The sequence below is a fragment of the Hydra vulgaris genome, chromosome 13, assembly GCF_038396675.1.
Source record: "Hydra vulgaris chromosome 13, alternate assembly HydraT2T_AEP".
Lineage (NCBI taxonomy): Eukaryota > Metazoa > Cnidaria > Hydrozoa > Anthoathecata > Hydridae > Hydra > Hydra vulgaris.
The window spans coordinates 34,347,976-34,370,412 of NC_088932.1; the positions used below are offsets into that span (position 1 = coordinate 34,347,976).

The window sequence follows — 22,437 nt, forward strand, 5'->3', positions numbered from 1 at the left end:
TCAACCAGATCATTTTTTTCATTAAAATAATAGTTAAAATATATTTTATAGTGTATATATATATATATATATATATATATATATATATATATATATATATATATATATATATATATATATATATATATATATATATATATATATATATATGTAAACACACGCATATATTCAAATACATTATAGTATGCATATAGGTTAAAACAATTTATTACTTTCAATTTAAAATTAGATTCAAAATGAGGAATTGACATGTATTAAATTGAACATTTTATTTTCATTAGTTTATTTTAGATTTTATTTATAAGAATCTTTTTCTATAATTATTTGCACTAAGGCACAAGGATTTGATATAACTTTTCAAGTGAAGTCTTTAAGCAATAATATCATTAACTAAATTCTTGCATTATAAGTCGATTTGGCTTTATTGGCTATAATGATATGTATGGATTATTATTGTTATAATACTATTATACATCATACTAACAATAAATATACATTGTGTGTATATCATATATTATTTACTTTCCTTCATAGTCTATAAGCAAATTAGTAAAAAATCGTTCCTAGTGAGAATAATATTATAATCTCATATGTAATGTAATATACTTCTAATACTTTCTAGCGCTAGAGGTTCTTCGCAATTTATTAATTGCATTAGATAATTTTATAAAATCTATTTTTGTATCATTCCTATTTTCTAATAGAAAATTGGAAGAAGTATTTAATTTAGTTAATGGATATAAAATTTTAGCGATTTTTTTTTAACTAAAATTGGCTTTCACAGCCATATAGACTTGTCGAAATTTCAAGTTTATAAAATAATTAAAAGCATAAAAGCAGTAGCGTACTAACATATTTTCTTTTAAGTCTGATATTTTATAAAATATTTTACATAATCTTATAAAATATTCTCCGGTTTTTAATACTAAGCCCGAGGTGAACTGTATTTAGTGTATATTTGCTGTACTTATCGATATACAGAGAATAGAGATGATATAATGAGTACGGATCGCACTGTTAGATATATTGAGATACGTTGCGTATATTTCGTTATATCATTATAGATCGCTATGGTTAAATTATAAATATATGGGGTCATCCATAACTAATGTCAGTGTTTTTTCTCAATTTTTCGACTCCCCTTCCCCCTTTGTCAAACTTTGTCAATTTTTGGCCAACCCCCCGTTTATATATGATGTCAGTTTTTGTGTACTCTCTCCCTAAAAAATAATAAAAATGCTTAAAAACCATTGATTTTTTTCAGACTAAATTATACATTTATATAATAGTAGATCTCATCAAATTATATTATATAATAGTCGATATCTCATTAAATAATCAACTTAGCAAATAGAACTATATATATCTTTAATATCATCTTCCCTTGGGTTGTTGAAGTGATCATCGATTGAAACAATAGGTTGTGAATGCTCGCCGCGCTCTAAAAGGATATCGTATTCTTGAGGTACAATCAAATTCGTTGCGTCAACTTCATTTTCATCTAACCATTTAGCAGTTTCCGAATTCTTCTGCAAGGCGATGACTACCAAAAATTCTGCCAAAAATTCTGGCAGCGATACAAACAGGTTGGACCCTTTACATTAGAGGGGGTGTTATAGCAGAGAATGGATAGAAGCGTGCTTTTTCAACATAGCTTGAGAGGCAAAGTAGATATTGCACTTTTTGCAGACTCTATCAGCTTGGCTAGACTGAGTTGATGGACAGAACGCATCATACGGCAAAATTGGAAATCCTTTGGCAGTACGAGGAAGAATACTTTCAATGTTTGATGCGATGAGCATAAAGACGGATGATGGAAACAATTCTTTTGCTCATTCTGAGGCATCTACTGCTTTGAGCCCGTCTCTCGTTTGGTTGACAGGGACTGGTGGCGGAAAAAAATCTTGCTCTAATTAGAATAAAGTAAGAGCTTCTAATAGTCCGACAACAAGAACGATTTTCACATTTCACAATTTGAGTAAAATATTGACTTTCACGAAGATGATCGGCAATCCAACGTTGATCTTGTAATAAAAGGCTCCTTGACTCTAGCTCTGATTTGTCTGCATCAATATACTCTGCAATGGTTGGATAACCGTCATTTTGTAGAAAATAAGATCAAAGTTCTGTTTTTCTAAATTTTCATCTATTGTCCAGCCCGATTTAAAAAGATATGTTGGTTATTATAGGTTAAAAATTATATAAACATTTTTACAAATTAACTTTTGTCAATGTAATTATCTTAAGAATCAAGATGAGTTTCGTAATGTTTGTGCGCAAGAATCACCCCAAATAATTCTTTACTTAGAGGTGCCATTCGTCGCTCAGCTCTGTTGAATGCACTGCGGCTTGGAGCGTTCGTCATGATGAAAAGAGTGTCAAGGTTATTCTTCAAGAAATGGTGAATCCAGATTTCAATTACTTTCTGGTGTCTGGGATTTTCGTCGGGTCCTCCATCGACGCTAAACACGACGATAGACTTAACCATATTAGTTTGAGGGTCTCTGGTAATAGAGTCGAATTCTTTGAGATCCAAGAGCCGCTAAAAGTCTAATCTATGTGCGAAGGCGGTCGAGGATGCGTGTTTTCCTGATCGAACAGCAAAGTAGGTAGGTCCAGAATAAGTAACAGCATCTGTTTTTCCGAGACCGTCTTTTTTGATTGTAATTCCAGCGTATACAGATGGTATAAGCTTGTGTTTAGCAGCCACGACCCAGTCGTGGTCCGGGAGAGTTACCCGGTACTCCAAATGCATCAATGAAGGCGCCTGTTTTTGATTAAATACATTACTCTTGATTCAAGATCCTTATGCACAAGTTTCTCTTCTTTTAATGAATTCCATATACTATGGACTTCTGAAATTAGCGTTTCGAATTTTTAATAGACTATGTGTTTGCATTTCATCACGTTTTACAATCAACTAGAGAGCAATTAGAGTTTCGTATTTGAAATAACGACAATTTAATTTCAAAAAATGACAAATTTTTGAGTTTACTTTGAACCACATTTTATAATCCGCTAAGGAGCGAATAACGATTGTGAATTTTATATACAAAAAGTTAATATTTCTAACATAATTTGATTCGCAGTCAAATGGTAATATATTAATAAAACGATAGTAATATTTTTTTACGTTAGTAGTTGTTATTTATTTAATGTCTCTGGGAAACTTATTATATTAATTTATAATATTATATTATAGATAATTTAATAAAGTATAATATCAAATTCCCTGCATTTAATATTAATTTCCCTACAAACAAAACATCATTTCGATACCATTTAGTAGATTTAAATACCGTTAAAATCTGCTTATTAAAACTAAAAAAATAATTTAAAATGACATCATTTTGGCCTCAACACCCCCTCCTCATTGTCAATTAGTGTCAAACTTTCCAGCACTCCCTCCCCCCTATATTTACTGACATCATTTATGAATGACCCCTATACACATTTTTTTTTTGTTCTTTATTACAATATTTATTCATATATATACAAGAAATAAAATTCTAAGTAGAAACTTTGTTAAAAAGAGTAAAACTTTAACAATATTTAATAAACAAAACAAAGAATGCGGACACTCGAAGAAGACCATTAGGTTTGTCACCAAGTACCGCTAAGATTAAACGTGATAAATAAATGATTGTTAATAACTTTTAATATAATAAAATAGATTATATACGATATTATATTTGATATCATTTTAAAACAAGTTCTTTAAGTTTTCTTTTTCTGAAACATATGCAGGTTAACATTATCTTTAAAACAGACATTATCATTAAAACAGTCTTTAGAATAAATTTCTTTCTGTTTATAATTACTAATAATTTTATTGAAACTGATATTGGTCAGATTAGCTATTTACTAATTATTAGCCCACAACAAATATATAATGTTAAGAATAATAATAATCAAAATTCGTAATTTTAATTCATTTCTTCATTTTTGCCTTAAATTGAAGCATGATTCGTACTAAAAACCTTAATTTTAGTAGAATATTAAATTGATCTAAACTGGTTCGATGTTTTGATGTTTTGTGGTAATTTGTTTAAACTTCACTTTGTGATTTTGGTAGTTGCAGAGTTTTCAGTAATTAGTTGGGTTTTACGATTCCAGTAAATATTACGCATAGTTCTCCTAATTTATATATTGTCCAAATGGCTCAACCATTTTTACAAATCGTAAGTAGATAACTCTTATAATGCAAAATTTGGTTGTCAGATAACTTATTATTAGTAGGCTGCATTCAATCCCCAATAATGCAAAACGTCATTTCACAACTCCATCTCTTAAATCGGCTGTACCTTTTTAAAAACTTCTTTAACAAACTTCTCCAGGGATCGTACCGTAAAAAGATTTTTTTTTTATATTGTGACTTAAATAGTTATATACCTCGTGATTCACATAAATACACAGTCACACACACATATACATATGCACACATGCATAGACATCCGTGAACACCTATATATTTAGACATACACATCAACGGGGATATACAAAACATATAAATATATTCACAAACGCATGCATCCTTTTTTTTTTTTAACTTGATAAAATTATAATTAGAAAAAAAAAAAATTAAAATATATTACAGAATTAGATTTCGTGATAAAATCATCAAGGAACCGGAGGCTCAAAGGAGAGTTTAAAATTATTTATGTTAAATCATTGCAGTGAAAAGAAAACAAAAATAAATTACATTATGTTACATGCAAGTAAAAATAAAGGCAACTTATAAATATGATCAAAAAACAGAAAAATCCGTATCGCAACATATTTTTGTAAATACGTATTTACATAAAGTTTACATAATGTAACATATTACAATAAGCTTTCCATAAAAAAAATAAAAAATAAAAAAAAATATATATATATATATGTATATATATATATATATATATACACACACACACACACACACACACACACACACACACACACACACACACACACACACACACACACAAATTGAGATTCGTATAAGTTTTTGTATATTGGGTAAATAGGGGTAATATGACCTTAAGAGAAAATTGGAATATTTTTAAAAATAATTAAGCTGGATCCAAAATTTTTGCGAATAAACAATTTTTAGTGATCCCTACATATAATACATGTAGATATTTGGGCACCCAAAATTTTTTTTTTAAAATATAGAGGTTTTAAAAAGTAGCAAAAGTGCTCATATTACCCAGACCACTTGGTAATATGAGCACTTTAAACTAGCTCAAAAAAATAAAATTATCTAAGTAAAAAAATACCAACCTGAAAATTAGAACTATTTTTTGGAATATAATGATTCGTTATTAACATAACTTATCACGAAAAGATTAAATTTTAAAGCCTCTTTTTTTGAAACAATACTACTACGTTTTCCACAAAAAAAATTAATTAGTTCGTTATTTTTTCAGTTTTATTAACTAAAACCTTTAAAAAAAAAAAAATTCAAATTTTTTGAATTTAAATTACAGAAAAATCTTTAGTATTACTAAAGTATTAAACTTTTTTACTATGTTTTGTTTTCATTTAAGAAGCAAATAAAACAACTGCTATTTTAGGACTTTAAAGTAGGGTAAATTCAATGAAAAACACTGGCTTATTTGAGCATGTTCAGATTAGACAAAAATTGCATCTTTAAATAAAATCAAAACTAAATGTTTCTAAGTATTGTTTTTCAAATAAAAATAAATTGGATTTTTAACTAACACATTTTTCTTTATGAAAAAATTAATTTCATTATTTCAGCACCAAAATTTCGCGCCACAGATTTATTCATGCGTGATGATATTATTTTAACAACGGAAAATTTTTTACAGCGTTTTAATTAAATGATAGCCGCTATTTACTGCATATAAATTTACGCTAATTGTACTGATTCCTGTTATCACCGCATAAAGTTGATTCGAAAAATAAAAAGCAACTTTAACTTCACTGCTTACATCTAAGAAATCTTTAAGTATGCTCGTATTACCAAGGTAATATGAGCATACTTAAAGATTTCGAGAAACAAATAAGCGGTCAAGGAAAATTATATTTATACTAAAAAAGTTTTTTATGGATACAAAATATTACGTAGCTCATTTGTATCAGCATATTTTTTATTATGTTTGAATGCGTCAAACTCCACCTTTTCTCAAGTTCCACTGACAAGAGAACACGATCTCCAACATGCTCTGACGTCAACCGATTTGCTAGACGAGTTTTGACAAGTTTCAGTTTGCTGGAAACTCTCTCACACTTTGCTGAATTTGTTAAAATTGTACTGCATATCTTGTATAGAACTGCAACAAAGGGGAATACAGCTTCTAACATAGTCTTCAGCATAAAATTGTAAATGGTGAAGAAAGAAGACAAAGTTTTGTTATTCTTCTCAGCAGCCTTTCTGTAGATCTCCACAAAATCAACCATTTCAGTAGTGAATTCATTTAAACTGAAACCAATTTTGAAATTTTCAAGCACTGATTGAATTTTTTCTTGTGAATTAGTTATGAAAATTATAACTAATATCTTCGCTCTTATTCTTCAATAAATAGATTTATTCTTCAATAAAAAATTTTCGCTGTAAAGAAAATTTGTCAAAAAGAACTGCAGTTGCTGAATCCACTACGGTATAAAACACTTTTGCTAGCCACTGATCTTTAGCCTGAGTAAGACGCTCATCTTCTGTTTCATCAAAATCCAGTCGTTTCTTTCTGCAAGTCCTTTTCTCAACAAATGTTTGCTGTTCAAGCTGAGCTTCAGTTGTAATTTTAACAGCAGATAAAATAGCATTTTGGCCGGCACTGTTCCTTAGTACTTGAAGCTTTTCCAGTGATACATCGACAGACATTATAGCAATGGAAAAATCAAGTGTTTCTCCTTGAAGAATTTTATTTAGAGGACCTAAGATAGTAAAAATTTCTTTGAAGAGACATAAAGTCACAATTGTTTCATGACTGAAATTGGGATAAAAGACCTTGTGCTTCACTTCGAATCTTCATTTTAAATTTCATATCATTGAAAATTCAAAGCAATCGATTACTGCAGGGTATAGTGTCAGCAGTCGGTCTGTAGCACTTTATAAAGCACTACAACAAACACTGTGGGCAGCAACCAGTTCAAGAGACTGATTCACATCCTCAAGAAGAGATTTGCACTTCTCAAATATATTATTTCGTTTGCTTGAGTTTCCGTATAGAAAAGTCTTTAATTTCTTTAATTTCTCATCAGACTTGTTTTCTGTTCCAAAAAAGTTAACAGAAACTACAGAAGATTTTGCACAAGCTTTCAGAGCCAGATTTGTTCCATGAGATCCACAATAAATATTTATTGCCATGGGAAAACACTGCTTTAAATGTGTTGCAACTCTTTTGTTTATTCCTTGCATATTGCTCGCACCATCAAAAGACATACCCACTCTCTTTTGAATATCTACGTTATTTGATTTGAGTTCATCTTTGATTTTTTCACTTATTCCTTCACCAGTAGTTGTTTCAGTTTCAACCATTGAAAACAGATGTTCCTTTACAATGGCCTTTTTTGCAGCAAGCGTAACATAACGTAATACAATAGAAGTTTGCTCACAGAGTGTAATATCAGTGGTGCCATCAGCTCAGCGGCGGACCCAGCATTTTTTGATCTTTGAGATGGCTAACTTCTAGACATGGAGCTAACTCCAAACAATTATATGTTTATACTTATGTCAAATAATAAGGGTTTGCAAAAAATTGCGATAATTGGAGGCTGGGAACAAAAAAGCCCAAAAATTTTTGCAACACTTGCCCCAAACATGAGAGCAACAAGTTGATGAAATATTTTTTGTACTATTCTCAACTGGACTTATATTCATCAATAATTTTTAAGTTTCATAGTATTATCTCTAAGCGTTCAAAAATTATGACCATATAAAGTTTAAACCCCCCTCAATTTGAGGGGGTTGTAATTTTTATATGGTCATAATTTTTGAACGCTTAGAGATAGTGAAAAGAATACTGAATTATTTACATCTTCTGAAAAATCCTTCTTGACCATCTGTGTCATATTATGAATTAGCTTGTTTTGTGTATAATTAGAAAGAAACGTAATTCTAGCACCCCTTCCAGAGGATTCTTTTTGAGTATTGCAAGTATTTGAAAATTTTTTTATTCAGCACCTCATCATACTAACTGAGTAAATTTAACAAATTTAGAAATTAACCCGCACCACATTGAAGACTTCACTTTTTTCAGAGTTGTTGTAAAAGTTGGCTTCCTCATTTCCACGTAAAGAAATACTCTCTGCAATCAAATACCGAATAGATTCAATAACTCGTATTATTGATGTAGTTTCTCCGCTTTTAACGTTTTTTGTTCAGATGTCTCATGGTTTCAGTATTCAATATTTTATCAATTTTTGAGTTTGATAATGCATGAACCATAGCTTCAGCAGCACTTCGACAGTTTTTCCAGGCGCAATGCTTTGTTATGATGTGACTTAAGCTTGACCAACTATCAAACCCATCACGTAAAGAACTTGTGTCCTCTCTTGATCCAAAGCATAACAAACAATGCAAAAATATTTTTCTAGTGACGGAGAATAGGTTAGCCATGACCTTTTCTGCACAACTTCAATGTCATTAACTTTAACTAATTCAGTGAAATACTTAGATAACCTTGAATGTTTTGTTGTTTGATTTGGCCCTAATACAATAAATTGCTTTTTATCAATCATCTTTGCATTTTTCTCTAGAAATTTAGCTAGAACATTTTCATTGTCATTTACAACGTTGTCTAGTTATCTTTTCTGCTAGAGTTAGGTCCGCCGCCGCAGTTACAGGCACTTCATAATTACCCATTTCTACAGTCATTCTCTCAGTTTCAGTAATGTTTCGGTTTCAGAATGTGTCTGAATATTGTAGTTCTGCTCCTTTATCTGCTGCAATTATGACATCTTGATTATTGCCTGTTTCTTGTACAGATGTTTGGTCACTAATCTCTGTTATTGGCTCTGTTTCAATAACAGGCTTACTTGTGATATTCACAATGGATGTTGATGTTAATTTTACATTCCCTGTTGCTGTAAAAGATGTCCCAGCTATTCTCTGTATTTGTGGCATATGTACTGACGCGAGACCTGCCGTTAACTTTAATTGTTTTGGACATTACCAGCTGCTTTCAATTCATGTTATCGTTTTTGAGCTTTTTCAGCACCAGATTTGTATTTCCATGTTGCCTCTTTCCTTTTTTTCGCACTATTTACCTTAAACATAAATAGATATAAAATTAAAAATATGTCCTATGATAGAAACCAGGGCATTGGTTTCTTTTGTTTAAGTTATAACTACTATCGGTTCATAGAATTTATAAATAGTAGTACTATTTATAAATTTCATGGACCGATAGGGAGTGGACTGGAGCATACTGAGTAGTGGTGAATGAAAGCAATAACAAAAATTCATTAAACACACAATTTTATTTATTTAACCATATTTATCAATGCAAAGCAAATGAATTTATGTATTTTTTATATTTATTGTTTTGAACTTTTCAACAACAATTTTCTCTTTTTTCTGTTGATGAGATGGTTAATTTCATCAGATAAAGAGAAGACATCGTTTAATTGTTCGTCAACTACGATTCTTACTTTCGGTATTCTTTTCGTTTAGCAATACGTCTGCCTCTACCTTTTTCTGTTTCAGTCGCCCTTGCCTTAACATATCGTTCTCTTCGTTTTTTTAGCCGAGATGCTTGTTGTTCAGCTAATTCATTTGCTCTAGCTCGAAAATTCCGTTCTCTTTCTTGAGCAGTGTTTCCCAACTTGGGGCGTAGGAAATTTTCAGGGGGCAATTCGATTGTTCGCGGGCAATGGAAAAAAAAAGGATTTTTTTTCCAATCTCCAGAAAACGTCCATTAAGAAGTGCATCATGCAAAATTTTTTTGCTGGAATGCATTCGGAAAACTAAGATTTGCTTCGGCAAACTAGCATTTGGAAAACTAATTCGGAAAACTAGGATTTGATTAGGAAAACTAGAATTATAAGTTGCTTGTGTCGTTCTGTCAATGTGCGTTACCGTTAATTTGAAATAAAAGTAGTGCTGTGCTTATAAAAGCAGTGTTGTGCTTACTAGAAATATAAGCAGTTGTTCGAATTTATTGTTGTTTTCAAATTTTTAATACATTTTATAAATAAATATAAATGATATTTAAATATAATTGGTAAGTAAATATAATTGTAAATATATTTAATTAATTATTTAGAATTTAGATACCTCATAGAAAAATAAAAAAATATGTAATGATTGTTACGAAAACAATTCCCTCTGGACAATCATTTCAAACGCTAGTTCAGAATAACGATTAGCAATTGCGGAATAAGCAATTCCCTTTGGAGAACTGCACAAAAACTTATTGCGAAAGTATTCCCTTGAGAGACTAATTCCGCACGAGGAATTCTCACATTAAAGCCATAACGCTAAATATAATAACAGTTGGAATAACAAGTCGAGAAGACTACACATAGTTTATATATAACTAGTTGTTTATAATTTAATATTCTAATGTAGAAATAAATATAATACAAAAACCAACGTGGATTCTCTTTCAATAATAAATAAGAATACGAAACATTACAAAATATATATTTTTAATTTCCTAATTGATTTTAAAATTAATTTTTTTGCCCATGAGTAGTGCAAGCAAGAAAAAAATTTGGCAGTACTCGGAAGAGTATTTAAAATTTGGCTTCATACCTGCTGTCCATGATGCACGGTTACCTTTTTGTCTATTATGCCAACAATGCTTGAGCAATGAATTAATGAAACCAGGTCGTCTTGAAGCACGTTTAAAGGCAAAACATAAAGATCAAATTAGTTCAAATTTGAACTATTTTCAAATTTTAAAGAAAAATTTTGAAAAAAGAGCAACTTTAAAGTCTCTCTTCACTTCTCTTAATGTTAATATTAATTGCACTCTTGAGGCTAGCTATCAAATTTCATTACTCATCGCTAAGTCTGGGAAAAAACATACAACAGGAGAGCAGTTAATCAAGCCTTCAATATCAACATTTGTTAAAACTGTTTTTGGAAAAGATGACCGAGACTCGAAAATCATACCACTATGTAACAATACTGTCAGCAGAAGAATTGACGAGTTGAGTGAAGATGTTGGTTTACAACTTATCGAAAAATTAAAAACAAGACTTTTTTCGGTGCAAATGGACGAATCAACATTGAGAGACAGCGAAGCAGTATTACTTACATATGTCAGATACATTGATAATAATGATTTTGCTGAAGAAATGTTATTTTGCAAATCATTAAAAAGCAGCATTACCGCTAAAGATATATATAGTACTCTAAAAAGTTACTTAGATACGAATAAAATACCGATGAAAAATATAACGTCCTGTGCTGCTGATGGTGCTCCTAATATGATGGGCAAAAAAAATGGTTGCTTAAAACTGATGAAAGATGAAAATCTAATGCTTCTTGTGCACTGTGTTATTCACAGGGAAAACTTGGTAGCTAAAAATCTTCCTCCTATTCTATATAAAATAATGAACTTGGTTGTGAAATGCGTTAACTCTATTAAAGTGCAAGACAAGAGCGCATTTTTAAATTATTTTGTGAAGAAAACAATGAAGTCCATATGAGACTTTTACTTCACACTGAGGTAAGATGGCTTTCGAAAGGGAACTGTTTAAAAAGATTTATGGAACTGTTTGATACTCTTAGTGATTTTTTAAGCGACAAAACTGAAATGCAATATCTGTTAACGATTGATTCTAAGGCATATTTGAGTTATTTAACCGATATTTTTAAAAAACTAAATATATTGAATAAAGAACTTCAAGGAACAAATAAAACTCTTGTCGATGCAAAAGCAAAGATATTTGGTTTTATTACGTCTATTGAACTATTTGAAAAAGACGTTTACCAAAAACAATTTGAAAAGTTTCATTGACTTCAAAAATGTGAAGTAACTGATACCGCTATACTTAATATTGTCGAGCATCTAAAAAACTTATCAGCTGATTTAAAAGGAAGATTTTCCGGTTTGAAAGAAATTGATTTTTCAACTTGGTTGATGCAGCCAATGTTAGTTGATTTATCTCATATTTCAAATACCCAGTACCAAGAATAATTAGCAGAAATGCAGAATGAAGAGTCAGTTAAAACTTTATTTAATATAAAAGGATCGATGGCATGGTTTTTTTGAAGAGACCAAAATTAAAACTATTATTACCTTTACCTTCTTCATATTTAGCTGAATGCGGATTTAGTACCATAACTGATTTGTTACTTAAAAAAGGAAATGGTTTGGATATAAAACAACGGGAGATTTAAGAATGAAGCTTACAAAATTGGAACCCAATATAAAATCTCTTTGTAACCAGCATCAAGCACAAGGATCTCACTAAATTTCATTTATTTTAGACGTGAATACCTGATATATTTTATTTTATTTACTTATAAATTGTTTACTATATTTTGCTTACTTGAATTTTTTTGGTTTAATAAATAACTTTTTGTGATTTCTTCCTGCAGTATATCATTTATGCTATTTATGAAAAATTTATAATATTAAAAATTGTTCATATGTATCATGGGCGGACATTTTAAGTTTTTATGAGCTTTAGTGGGGCATGGCACTAAAAAGGTTGGGAAACACTGTTCTAGAGCAAGACAAGCTAATCGATCAACTTCAGTTTCCGCTTTCTTTTTTATATTTAGCTTTCTTCTTTTTATTTCTACGTTGATAAGATATTTTTTTTTTACTTATTTACTTTAAAAACAATAATTATTATTTTTAATTACTATTTATAAGTAAAGTATTAAAGCATTACTTACTTTTTTGCCGTATAAAATCAATCAAAATCAGGTCAACAACGTTTTTTGTTATTATTATTCAACAGCGATTTTATTTATTTACGCTAAACAAAGTTTGTTGTTTATTGTTTTTTTTAATTACTTTTCTTAACGATTTCTTTTATTTTACGCTAAACTAAGGTTTAGCGTATTTCTTTTATTTTTACCGCTGACCAAGTGTTTGTTTTCGCGGACAGCAAACAAACAAACAAGCATATAAACAAACCGACGTGAAAGCATGTTAAATAAAATGTTGTAAAAAATGCCCTGATAGAAATTTGTAAACCTAAAATAAATTTTTTCTCTTTGAGGATTGGGGACCCAATTTCTTTTTGGGGGCCCAGTTTCCTGAGCCAGAATCAGGGCCCAGTACAAGTCCTCGTACCCTCGTGCTGGGCCACCACACCCCTGATGTGAACACAATTCCAGCAAGTTATTATTATTATTATTATTATCATTATTCAGTGATCAAATACTAATACAATAATCTATTTATAATTTGATGAAGAGGTGCTACACCAGGCGCCTCTATGCTGACGAACATGGAGATACAGACGCTACAGACAAACCAGCAATTGTATCTATAATGTTGCTTTCTTATGTTGTTTTTGAAAGCGTTGATGGATTGAGCGTACACTGCTTCTTGCGAAAGCGCATTCCATGGGGCGACAATTCTATTTGCTATTTTTGATATTGCTGCGTAGTTTGCTCGACTCCAAATAAGTTTAGCGGCAAAGTAGGCCAGTTGTTTAGGCATGCAAAAGCAAATTGACCTTCGATGAAGCAGTGTGCTTGGCCCATTGGAGTGTCACCAAGAGAATCGCCTTGTTTAATGAAGATTACACGGTCTGGCTCATTGTTTATAATAACGTGTCTACTACTACGGTAGGTTGGGAATGTGAGAAGCTAATTTAAGTGACATTCATCAAGGCACTTCTGGAACCTGATGTCGCCTTGACGCTCACCTCTCACGTGAGCAACAGTTGCAATGCCGCCGTTAACTTCGATAGACTCATAAGATGTATGGCTAAAATTGAAATCGCCATACAGTAGCATTGCAGAGCATTTTATATTAGGCAGTGTCTGTTGAGCGGTAGTGATCGATGTGATACGCTGAGTAAGAACTTGATCATTTTCATCGTGTGGACGATATAAGCAGCCGAGGAGAAATGATTCTTGACCAAGTTTTATTTTTCGCCAGATTTGCTCAATTGATGTTGAGTTGAGCTGAGTAGAACTAACTTTGCTGTTATTGTTCTAGGACGTCTAGTTGGCAGTGGAGATTTCTGAGTTAGGAGCGGCTGTGCGGCTGAAGCTGAGGATGAAAATACGTAGCACTGATTGGACGTTGATTCGATGACATCGATGCAACAGATGCGACCTGTTCTTCGATGTATAACATTCCGAAACGGATTATCGAGAATGTTAGCAGCGGTAAGTTGGTCGTTAAGCTTTTTGAGTTGGGTGCTTGTGGTGTTAAACTCGGTTTGTTGCTCTGGCGTTCTGTCTTCGCGTACATATACACCTTTGCATATCTTCTGTTTGTGGTGTGCGCATTTTTTGAGTATTTCCGCTTGAGATGAAAGATTTGATAACGAAACCTGGATAAATTGTTTGACAATTTTGTTTTGTTTTTGCTCGATTTGAGGCGGTTAACACGTGCAATACCAGTAGCATCCTCCAATCCTGTTGCTACAAAAAAATCCTCAACAAGCTTTTTATCGTCTACAGTACTAGACTTATTAAAACCGACTACAGTGACATTTAACTCGAGACTTCGAATATTTTTATTTTGAGCAGCGATAAAAGTACTTAACTACTGCCGTTGCTGCTTGCTCTCATCCGATTTGTCCTTAAGCAAATATGTAAATGATGGTGTGGCTGTTGATTTTATTACTTTCATCTCGTTAATTTGTTTTACCAGTAAATCAATTTTGTCTTTCAGAGCTTTTTCTCTTAATTCACTAGATCGTTTCTCTTCTATTAGTGCAACTTTAGAGCTGCCTTGATCATAAAAGCAATATCGTTCTGGTAACTTTTCATGAGAGTAGCATTTAAATCCTTTAGATCTACTGCCGCTTTAAAGGCATTGGTAGCTATTTCTTCGATTGCTGACATAATTAGCAATGAAATGCAATTAATAGTTGCAAGTTTTTAAATTTTTAATATTTGTTACAATTTATTACAAATTTTAAAAATTTAAATTAAAATTTCAATAAAATTGATATTTTATATGATATATGAATGTATTTTAATATATACTTTAATATAATAAATTTATACGTATATAACTTGCTAATATTAGTAATTTGATTAAAAAAAGTAGATATATAGTGATAAATTTTCAGTATATATATTTATTAATTGATAATAAATTTTGGATTAATTTGGAAAAATTAGGAAAAAGGTTTAAAATTTAATATCAAAACTTATTGAATAGAACAATAAATTAGAAAATATCGTTTACACGCTTAAAACGTTGGCGGTGAAACTACGAGCAGAAATTGAAAGGTTTACAAAACTCAATAAAATAAGATAAAAAGAAAAAAAAATTGTATACTCTGTAAAAATATAAGCGAACTAAAGCATAAATAAAATCTTAATCACAACTATTTTTATAATAATAATATATAAATAAAAATATATATAATAAAATATAAGTATAGGTATATATAAATATAGGTGCGCGAAGTACGACAAAACTGTTATTTTAGACACGAATATAAGCAATATAATATACCATGATTTGAAAGTAGAAAATAATTAATAAGCTAATAAGATGAAGCAATTATAGAGAAAGAAAAAATGTTAGAAAAAAGAGAATAAGAGGAAAAAGAAATAAAAAGAATACGAAAAAAAAACAAAAATGTATAAAATCCTGAAACTTACGCTCGAACAAAAACACGTCTTATCAAACATACGACTCAAAGGCTAAAACGCAAAAAAATGTATTGCACTCCTTTAAATTTTGAGCTTTCAATGCTAAAGGGAAATTCTATCCCTCACTGTTTTAAGACCAGCTGGAGTATGAAATTGAGTTTTCTGTTTGCATTCAAGTGATCATTTTACTGGTGCTGGAGCATTAAAGAAAGTGCTTCACAATATGAGGCTGTCTTGAACAAACAGTAACCAAAGAGATTACATATAATAACATTTAACAATTTAGATTAGCCTTTAAGCAAATATTCTTTCACTGCCGTGTACAAACAAGATGCTACTCAAACTTGGCTTTCCGATGTTAATATTGATTGCGTTTCACAGAACTACGTCCTTATTTAATACCTAACTTCTACCTATTTTGCTAAGTAGCCTGAGAAAAGTCAAGCTTTGATGAACTATACTGAGGTTGATGTTATTATTAAAAGCAAATCAATCCACTTGTATAGAGCAGCCGTAGCGCAGTAGTCAGAGTTCTTCCTTGTAATGGATATAGTTGCGAAGTTCGATAGTGGACGCGTTGTAGGTGTCATCTATTAAGCACTGGCTTCGGAGAAGAATAATATATTGACATAAGCCGTTATAGCTAGCTCAAAAACCATAGATCCATTTATAGTAACAACTAAAGTAAACTCGGCTACAAGTTTTGATTTCTAGTCGTTATAAAAATTTTATGAATAGTTTTAAAAAGATTCAAAAAAATTTTTCAGCTCAAGGCAACTAGTTTTGATAACGCCCGATTCACAAAAGTCAAAAAAAATCTTAAGCTCAAGGCAGTTTTGAGAACACATAAGTTTTCAAACTAGTTTTGAGAACTATGACTAGACACGCATGCGTACTACTCGTAAAGGTTAGCAATTCTATTTAGCAATTCTATAAAGAACTTTATTCGCTAAAAAAAAGGCTTTAAAAGCAACATTTGGACTAAAAGCCTCATTCATAAAAACTAGTCTTAAAACGCTCGGTGGCGTCTAACCCTTACTTTACATTTACTAATCTTTTTCTTAAAATTCCTCAAAAACAGAATTTTCAATCGCAGAAATTTTTTCAAAAAACATGTTAACATATATAAACAATTAATAGAATTTTAAAAATCAACAGAAAATTATACCGTTAATAAAAACATTTTTTTAAACAGTAACTTTGATCACCTAGATCTGAAAACACTTTATAAGAAAGGTAGACAAATTAGTGTTCGATCATAATACATTATATACATTATAGATTATATACACCATAAAAAGACATTGCCTCTCCTAATAAAAAGTGAAACGTTTATAATGTTCAAAAGAGTACATTTATTTTAAAACGTAAACACCTATTATAATAATGATAAGAAGAACTATTGCAACAGCAATGCCAAGAAAAACTCCTCTCACACGATAACCGTAAATCTTAAACGACCATAAATACGAATCTTCGTCTATTTCTTTCTTCGTTTCACTCTCCACCAATTGGTTCCGGTCCATTTCTGGTAATATTTGTTTAAAAAAATAAATACAAAAACGTGCTTTTTCGTTTGATACTTCTAACTTCTTTAAAGATTATTATTTTTTTCAAAACACTACAGTTTCTATACTGTTAATTTCTAAATTTTTGTTTTATCAATATTAACACTTTTTCTTGTATTTTAGTTACACAATTTTATATTAGGATTTTTTAATTTGAAAAATTGTATTAAAAAGATTATCATACCAAAATTCTTAACTGCGCTAAATTTTTTATGAATTAATTAACTTAATAATTTATAGATATTTGTAATTTTGAATGCGTTATAATTTATTATTTAAGTAAAAAGCAGCGGAAAGAGATAAAGTAGCAATTAAGTTTTATATAAATTGTTTAGCCTTTGATGTTTTTCGCTCAAAAAAAAATAGCATAAAAAAGTATATTTTTTAATAATCCTCAACTTATTTACAAATCTAAAATTACGATATTTCTAAAATGTATTATTTAGCCATATTAATTATATCCATATAAAAATAATTCTTTTAATTTTTTTTGTTTTTTTGTTAATTCACCTCCTCAAGGCCGAGAACGCCACTACAGTCGAGGAGGCTACTAAATTGTGGTTATAACCCTCTCTTAACTCTTTAACTCCGAAACACGAACCTTGACGAACAAGGTCGCTGCGTGGAGAAACAAGTTGAGCTAAACGAAACAAAGAAATTGAGCTAAATGAAAACCACAAAGATAAAAAAAATGTCACTAAGATTTTTATGTAAAAAGCTAAAATTTCTAACAAAGTTTAAAATATATTGACAAACATTAAACTAACCGACATTTTTTGCATAAACTATTATGAAAGCGTATTGCAATACTGTCAAAAAATGTTATACAAAGTACAAAACAAAATAAAACATAACAAAAGCAAATCTGATGTAAGCACTTATCCTTAATTGTTTGAAATAATTTAATACTGCCTCAAACCTAACAATACCTTTTGTAAATATAATACAGAACACAAATGCTAAAACTAAAATATAATATAAACAAACTAAAACTAGTATTGCGGAAATAATTTTTTTAACTTAAATCGCAGACTTGTGACTTGGTTTATATTTCAAGTCAAGCAATAATTTTTTGGCATTAAAATTAAACTAAGAGTAACTCATAACTAAATTGATCGAGCTCTTCAAGTTTTTAGAGCGTTAAAATTAGACTAAGCTTGAATATACAGTTGTATTATCAACGCAGTGGTATTGCTGGAGGCGATGATTTACGGTTTTTAAACTTTTTTTTTCTTTTTTTTTAATAAATTAAAAAGTAAATAAGAAAATGAAAACGTAAAAAATAAAATTAGTAATCTTTTAAAGTATTGGGTTACTGCAGCAGCTGATAAACGAAGATGCGAAAGTTTGAGAACAGTTAAATTTCTTAATGAGTTTACAGAAGTTTTGCAAAATCAAAGATTCACAATAGGGTTTCTCAAACAGGATTCCGTTTCCCGGGATCCCGTAGGTAATAAACCATCCCGTTATCCCGAGATTTCAATGAAATTTCCCGGGAATCCCGGAAGTTTTTTAAACATATTTTAAACCTTTGTAAAGATATAAAAAATATATTACTCAAAATTTGAGTACCAATTACTTCCTTTTCCCTTTTGTAACGAATTTCTATAAAAATTAGAAAGATTTATTATAGAGGGCAATTAAATCACCAATATTTTGCAGTTTTGGTTGTGTCTAAGATAGATAAAATATTATTATTTGATTATTAATTTTTATAGATTTTTATGAATCTGGTTTATAAATAGATTTGGTTTACTTATTTAAATTTTATATGTTGTAACTTACAGAATATAAAGCTTAAACAAACCAAATCAATTTATAAATCAAATTCAATAATAATATTTTATCTATCTTAGACACAAACCAAAACTGCAAAAAATTGGTGACTAATCTAATAAATAATCACAATTGCAAGAAATTACAATGAGTAAAGGGAAGTCCCTGATATGTTTAATAAAAAACAACCACGGACAAGTTACAAGTATTTGTACGTGCAAAAAAAGTTATTAGTTACGCATAAAAGTTGGTAGTTAGTAGGGATGCGCCGAACCCGGTTTTAGGCCGAACACCGTGTCCGAACGTTCGGCCATGAAATTTTACCGAACACCGAACGGTTCGGTAACCGAACCTTTACTATTTTTGAAAAAAAAAACATAAGTTATGAAAAATTGTGTTATCAAACATTTAACATTATATTGTGTTATTAAAAATTTGTTAAAACATTAGTAGGGTTTATAAATTTTGTTTGAAAAATTATAAAATAACTTTGAAAAGTTAATTTATTATTGGATGATTGTTTTTGGTGTAAAGAAAATAAATGTTAACATTTTTATTTGAAGTGTAAATAAAAATGTTAACGACTTTTTTTGAAAAAATAATAAAATTATTAATGTTAGGTAATATAAATAAATGTATAACCTGTAACGTATTGGATAAAATAACATAATTTGTAACATGTTGGTTATATTTTAAGATATATTTACACAGTTTAAATATAAAATTCTTTATTTTTGGTTGAACTTCTTTTTTATAATTTAGAAAAGTATTTTAATCTCGTAAAAGTATTATACAATGTCTTCCGAAAAAATATCTCTTAAAAGTACTGTGTGGAAATACCTTGAAGTTTCTAATTGAAAGACATTCGTTTTTGTATCTGCCTATGCAAAGCAATACTCTCTTGAGGTGGTAATTGTCCAAAGACATTTACCACTAGTGTAATTAGGCGCCATTTAAAAAAAAAGCACCTTGTGGAGTATGTATTAGGTGAAAAAGAGTCTGATTAAAAAAAAATTATTGAAACATCGACAGTTTCTGCATCAAGTGATTCGGACATAAAAAAACAATTAACATTAGTAGAGAGTATTAATAAAAAAAGGTTGTGGAGTATTAACGATCATAGAGCAATCAAGATTCACAATCGCATTGGAGAAATGATGGCATTGGATATTCAACCATACACAATTGTAGAAGATCTTGGTTTTAGAAAACTAATTGAAGAGATATGCTCTAATTACCAAATACCCAGTAGGAGTTACTTTAGTGAAAATATTGTTCCACAAATATATGGTAATCTGTTTAATTCAATCAAGAGTAATATATCTTCTGCCAGTTATATCTACCTTACAACTGATACTTGGACAGCAAATAGTTTAAATGTTGCCTTCATAAGCATGACAGCACACTGGCTCAATAATGAATTTTCCCAACAGAGAGTAGTACTCAGAGTGATGCATTTTCCAGAAAGTCACACAGGAAAAAATATAAGTCAGTATTTACATAAAGGTTTGCTAAGTTTTGAAATTCCACACACAAAAATGAGAATGAATATGTAATAAAAAGTTGGCTAAATGAGCAGATGCTAGAAATGCAGCAACATAATTTAGAACTTGAATCCTCTGATTCTGATTGTGAAGAACCCACAGTAAGTAACACAAATGAAGTGTTTGTGAAACCAGCGTATACGAAATTTAATCAATGTTTTCGTCTAGTTTTCAAACTGACAACTATAAATGAATGTGATTCCAATTTTTCAATTAGTAAAGATAGCAAAGGTTTAAAAGATCACACTTTAATGTGCAAATGATCAACATGGAGATTTTTGGATGTATTGAAGTATTTAAAACTCCCTCTTGTTATGGAAAAACAAAGTCCTCTTTTATGGTGGAAAAATTATGGAAACTCTTTGAAAAATTTAAAGAAAATAGCCCAAAGGTTTCTTTCAGCACCACATTCTTCTGTTGAAAGTGAATAGCTTTTTAGTACAGGTGGCAACATTTATGAACCAAGTAGAAACAGACTATCACCAGAAAGTGCTGAAAAATGTTTATACATTATATTTTTTATCAGTAAAACCAGTTTAGTAGCAAGCTTGTAAGAAACTTTTTCTGTTGAGAATTTTATTTATTTTACCACAGCAGCAATAAGAATCACGTTTAACAAACTTAAGGTGGTAGTACCCCAAAAAACCGGCTGAAATTTTTTTTTTTCAAAATTTAAATTTTTACAATTTTCCTTCATTTATTATGTCTACTCTTATAATAATAAAAAAAAAGTTTAAAAAAATAAGTTAAAAGGCCTGAATAGATTAGGTACTGTATCATATAGCGCCTTAGCAACGGGCCTTGGAGATATATTTCTTGCAATATCTTGAAAAATACAAGTCTAATTTTTATAGTTTTTTTTGTGCTTATGACTAAATTGTTCCTTAGAAAGGTTTTATTGACTAACATAATAAAGAAGAAGATATTGCATACAGTAGCAATGGTTTTTATTGTGTAAAAAACTTAATGTAATTTTAGCATTTTTTTAAATTGCGTTTTTTTTGCGATTAACTTTTTGTGCATTTTTTAATTTTTTAACAAAGATAACTTTTTAACCGCTCAATGAAATTTTTTCAAATCTTCAGCAATTATTATTGAGTGTATTTGTGATGTGCTGAACCAAAGAAAATCAACTTTTTTAATGTTAAAGTATTAAATTTTGAATTTTAGCAAGCTGTACTTATACTTTTTTTTTTTTATTGATATAATTTAATGATTTTAAAGTTATTAAATGCTGTTTATTGTATAATTTTTAATTCAGCACATTTTTTGAACATATATAAAACTACTTATAAAGTTTGGTTTGTAAAAAATGAATGGTTCCCAAGACATTCTTGTTAAAAAAAGTCCATTTTTCCCCCTAAATTTTACTAATTTATGCGCATAAGTACCAAGCAGGGGGTTTAAAAAAATTAATTTTGTTACTTTTGAAATAATTTAATTTAACACTTCAGAAAAACATAAATGTTCCTAAAAAATATCAAGTTTTAAATTTTTTTCTTCTTTAAGGGTACTACCACCTTAAGTTCAATAAAAAATTTTATTCGTTTAAATTCCTATTTGTTATTTTAAGATTAACAAATTTTGTGATCAACTAAAATAATACTCAATTGATGCAGAGGGGGTATTTATTTTACAATTATTTTAGTTGAGTAATAATTTTGGTAAATCTATTATTCCATATGGTCAGATTAAATTTATTCTGTATTGAAAATACATAATATAAAATTTAAACCAAAACTGTACTGAAATTCATTTATAAAATCTTATGTCCTTCTATGTTCAATTGGTACGCTTTTTTTAATTAAAACTTTATCCATTTAAACCGTAGATATGGTACGAGTTA

The 22,437-nt window shown here is 29.8% G+C and overlaps 2 protein-coding genes across 2 annotated transcripts; both read left to right on the forward strand.

Moving 5' to 3' along the window:
- Window positions 1–10,638: 10,638 nt before the first annotated feature.
- Window positions 10,639–11,607, forward strand: LOC136089825 (protein FAM200B-like). Its single transcript, XM_065815915.1, has one exon. The coding sequence runs from the start codon at window positions 10,639–10,641 to the stop codon at window positions 11,605–11,607; it is 969 nt and encodes a 322-aa protein (XP_065671987.1).
- On the forward strand, window positions 11,604–11,918 carry LOC136089826 (protein FAM200C-like). The gene has a single exon (XM_065815916.1). The coding sequence runs from the start codon at window positions 11,604–11,606 to the stop codon at window positions 11,916–11,918; it is 315 nt and encodes a 104-aa protein (XP_065671988.1).
- The last annotated feature ends 10,519 nt before the right edge of the window (window positions 11,919–22,437 follow it).

Bases quoted from the DNA above. Each gene is read 5' to 3' on its own strand.
- LOC136089825 (XM_065815915.1), top strand. From the start codon at position 10,639: ATGAGTAGTGCAAGCAAGAAAAAAATTTGGCAGTACTCGGAAGAGTAT.
- LOC136089826 (XM_065815916.1), top strand. From the start codon at position 11,604: ATGAGACTTTTACTTCACACTGAGGTAAGATGGCTTTCGAAAGGGAAC.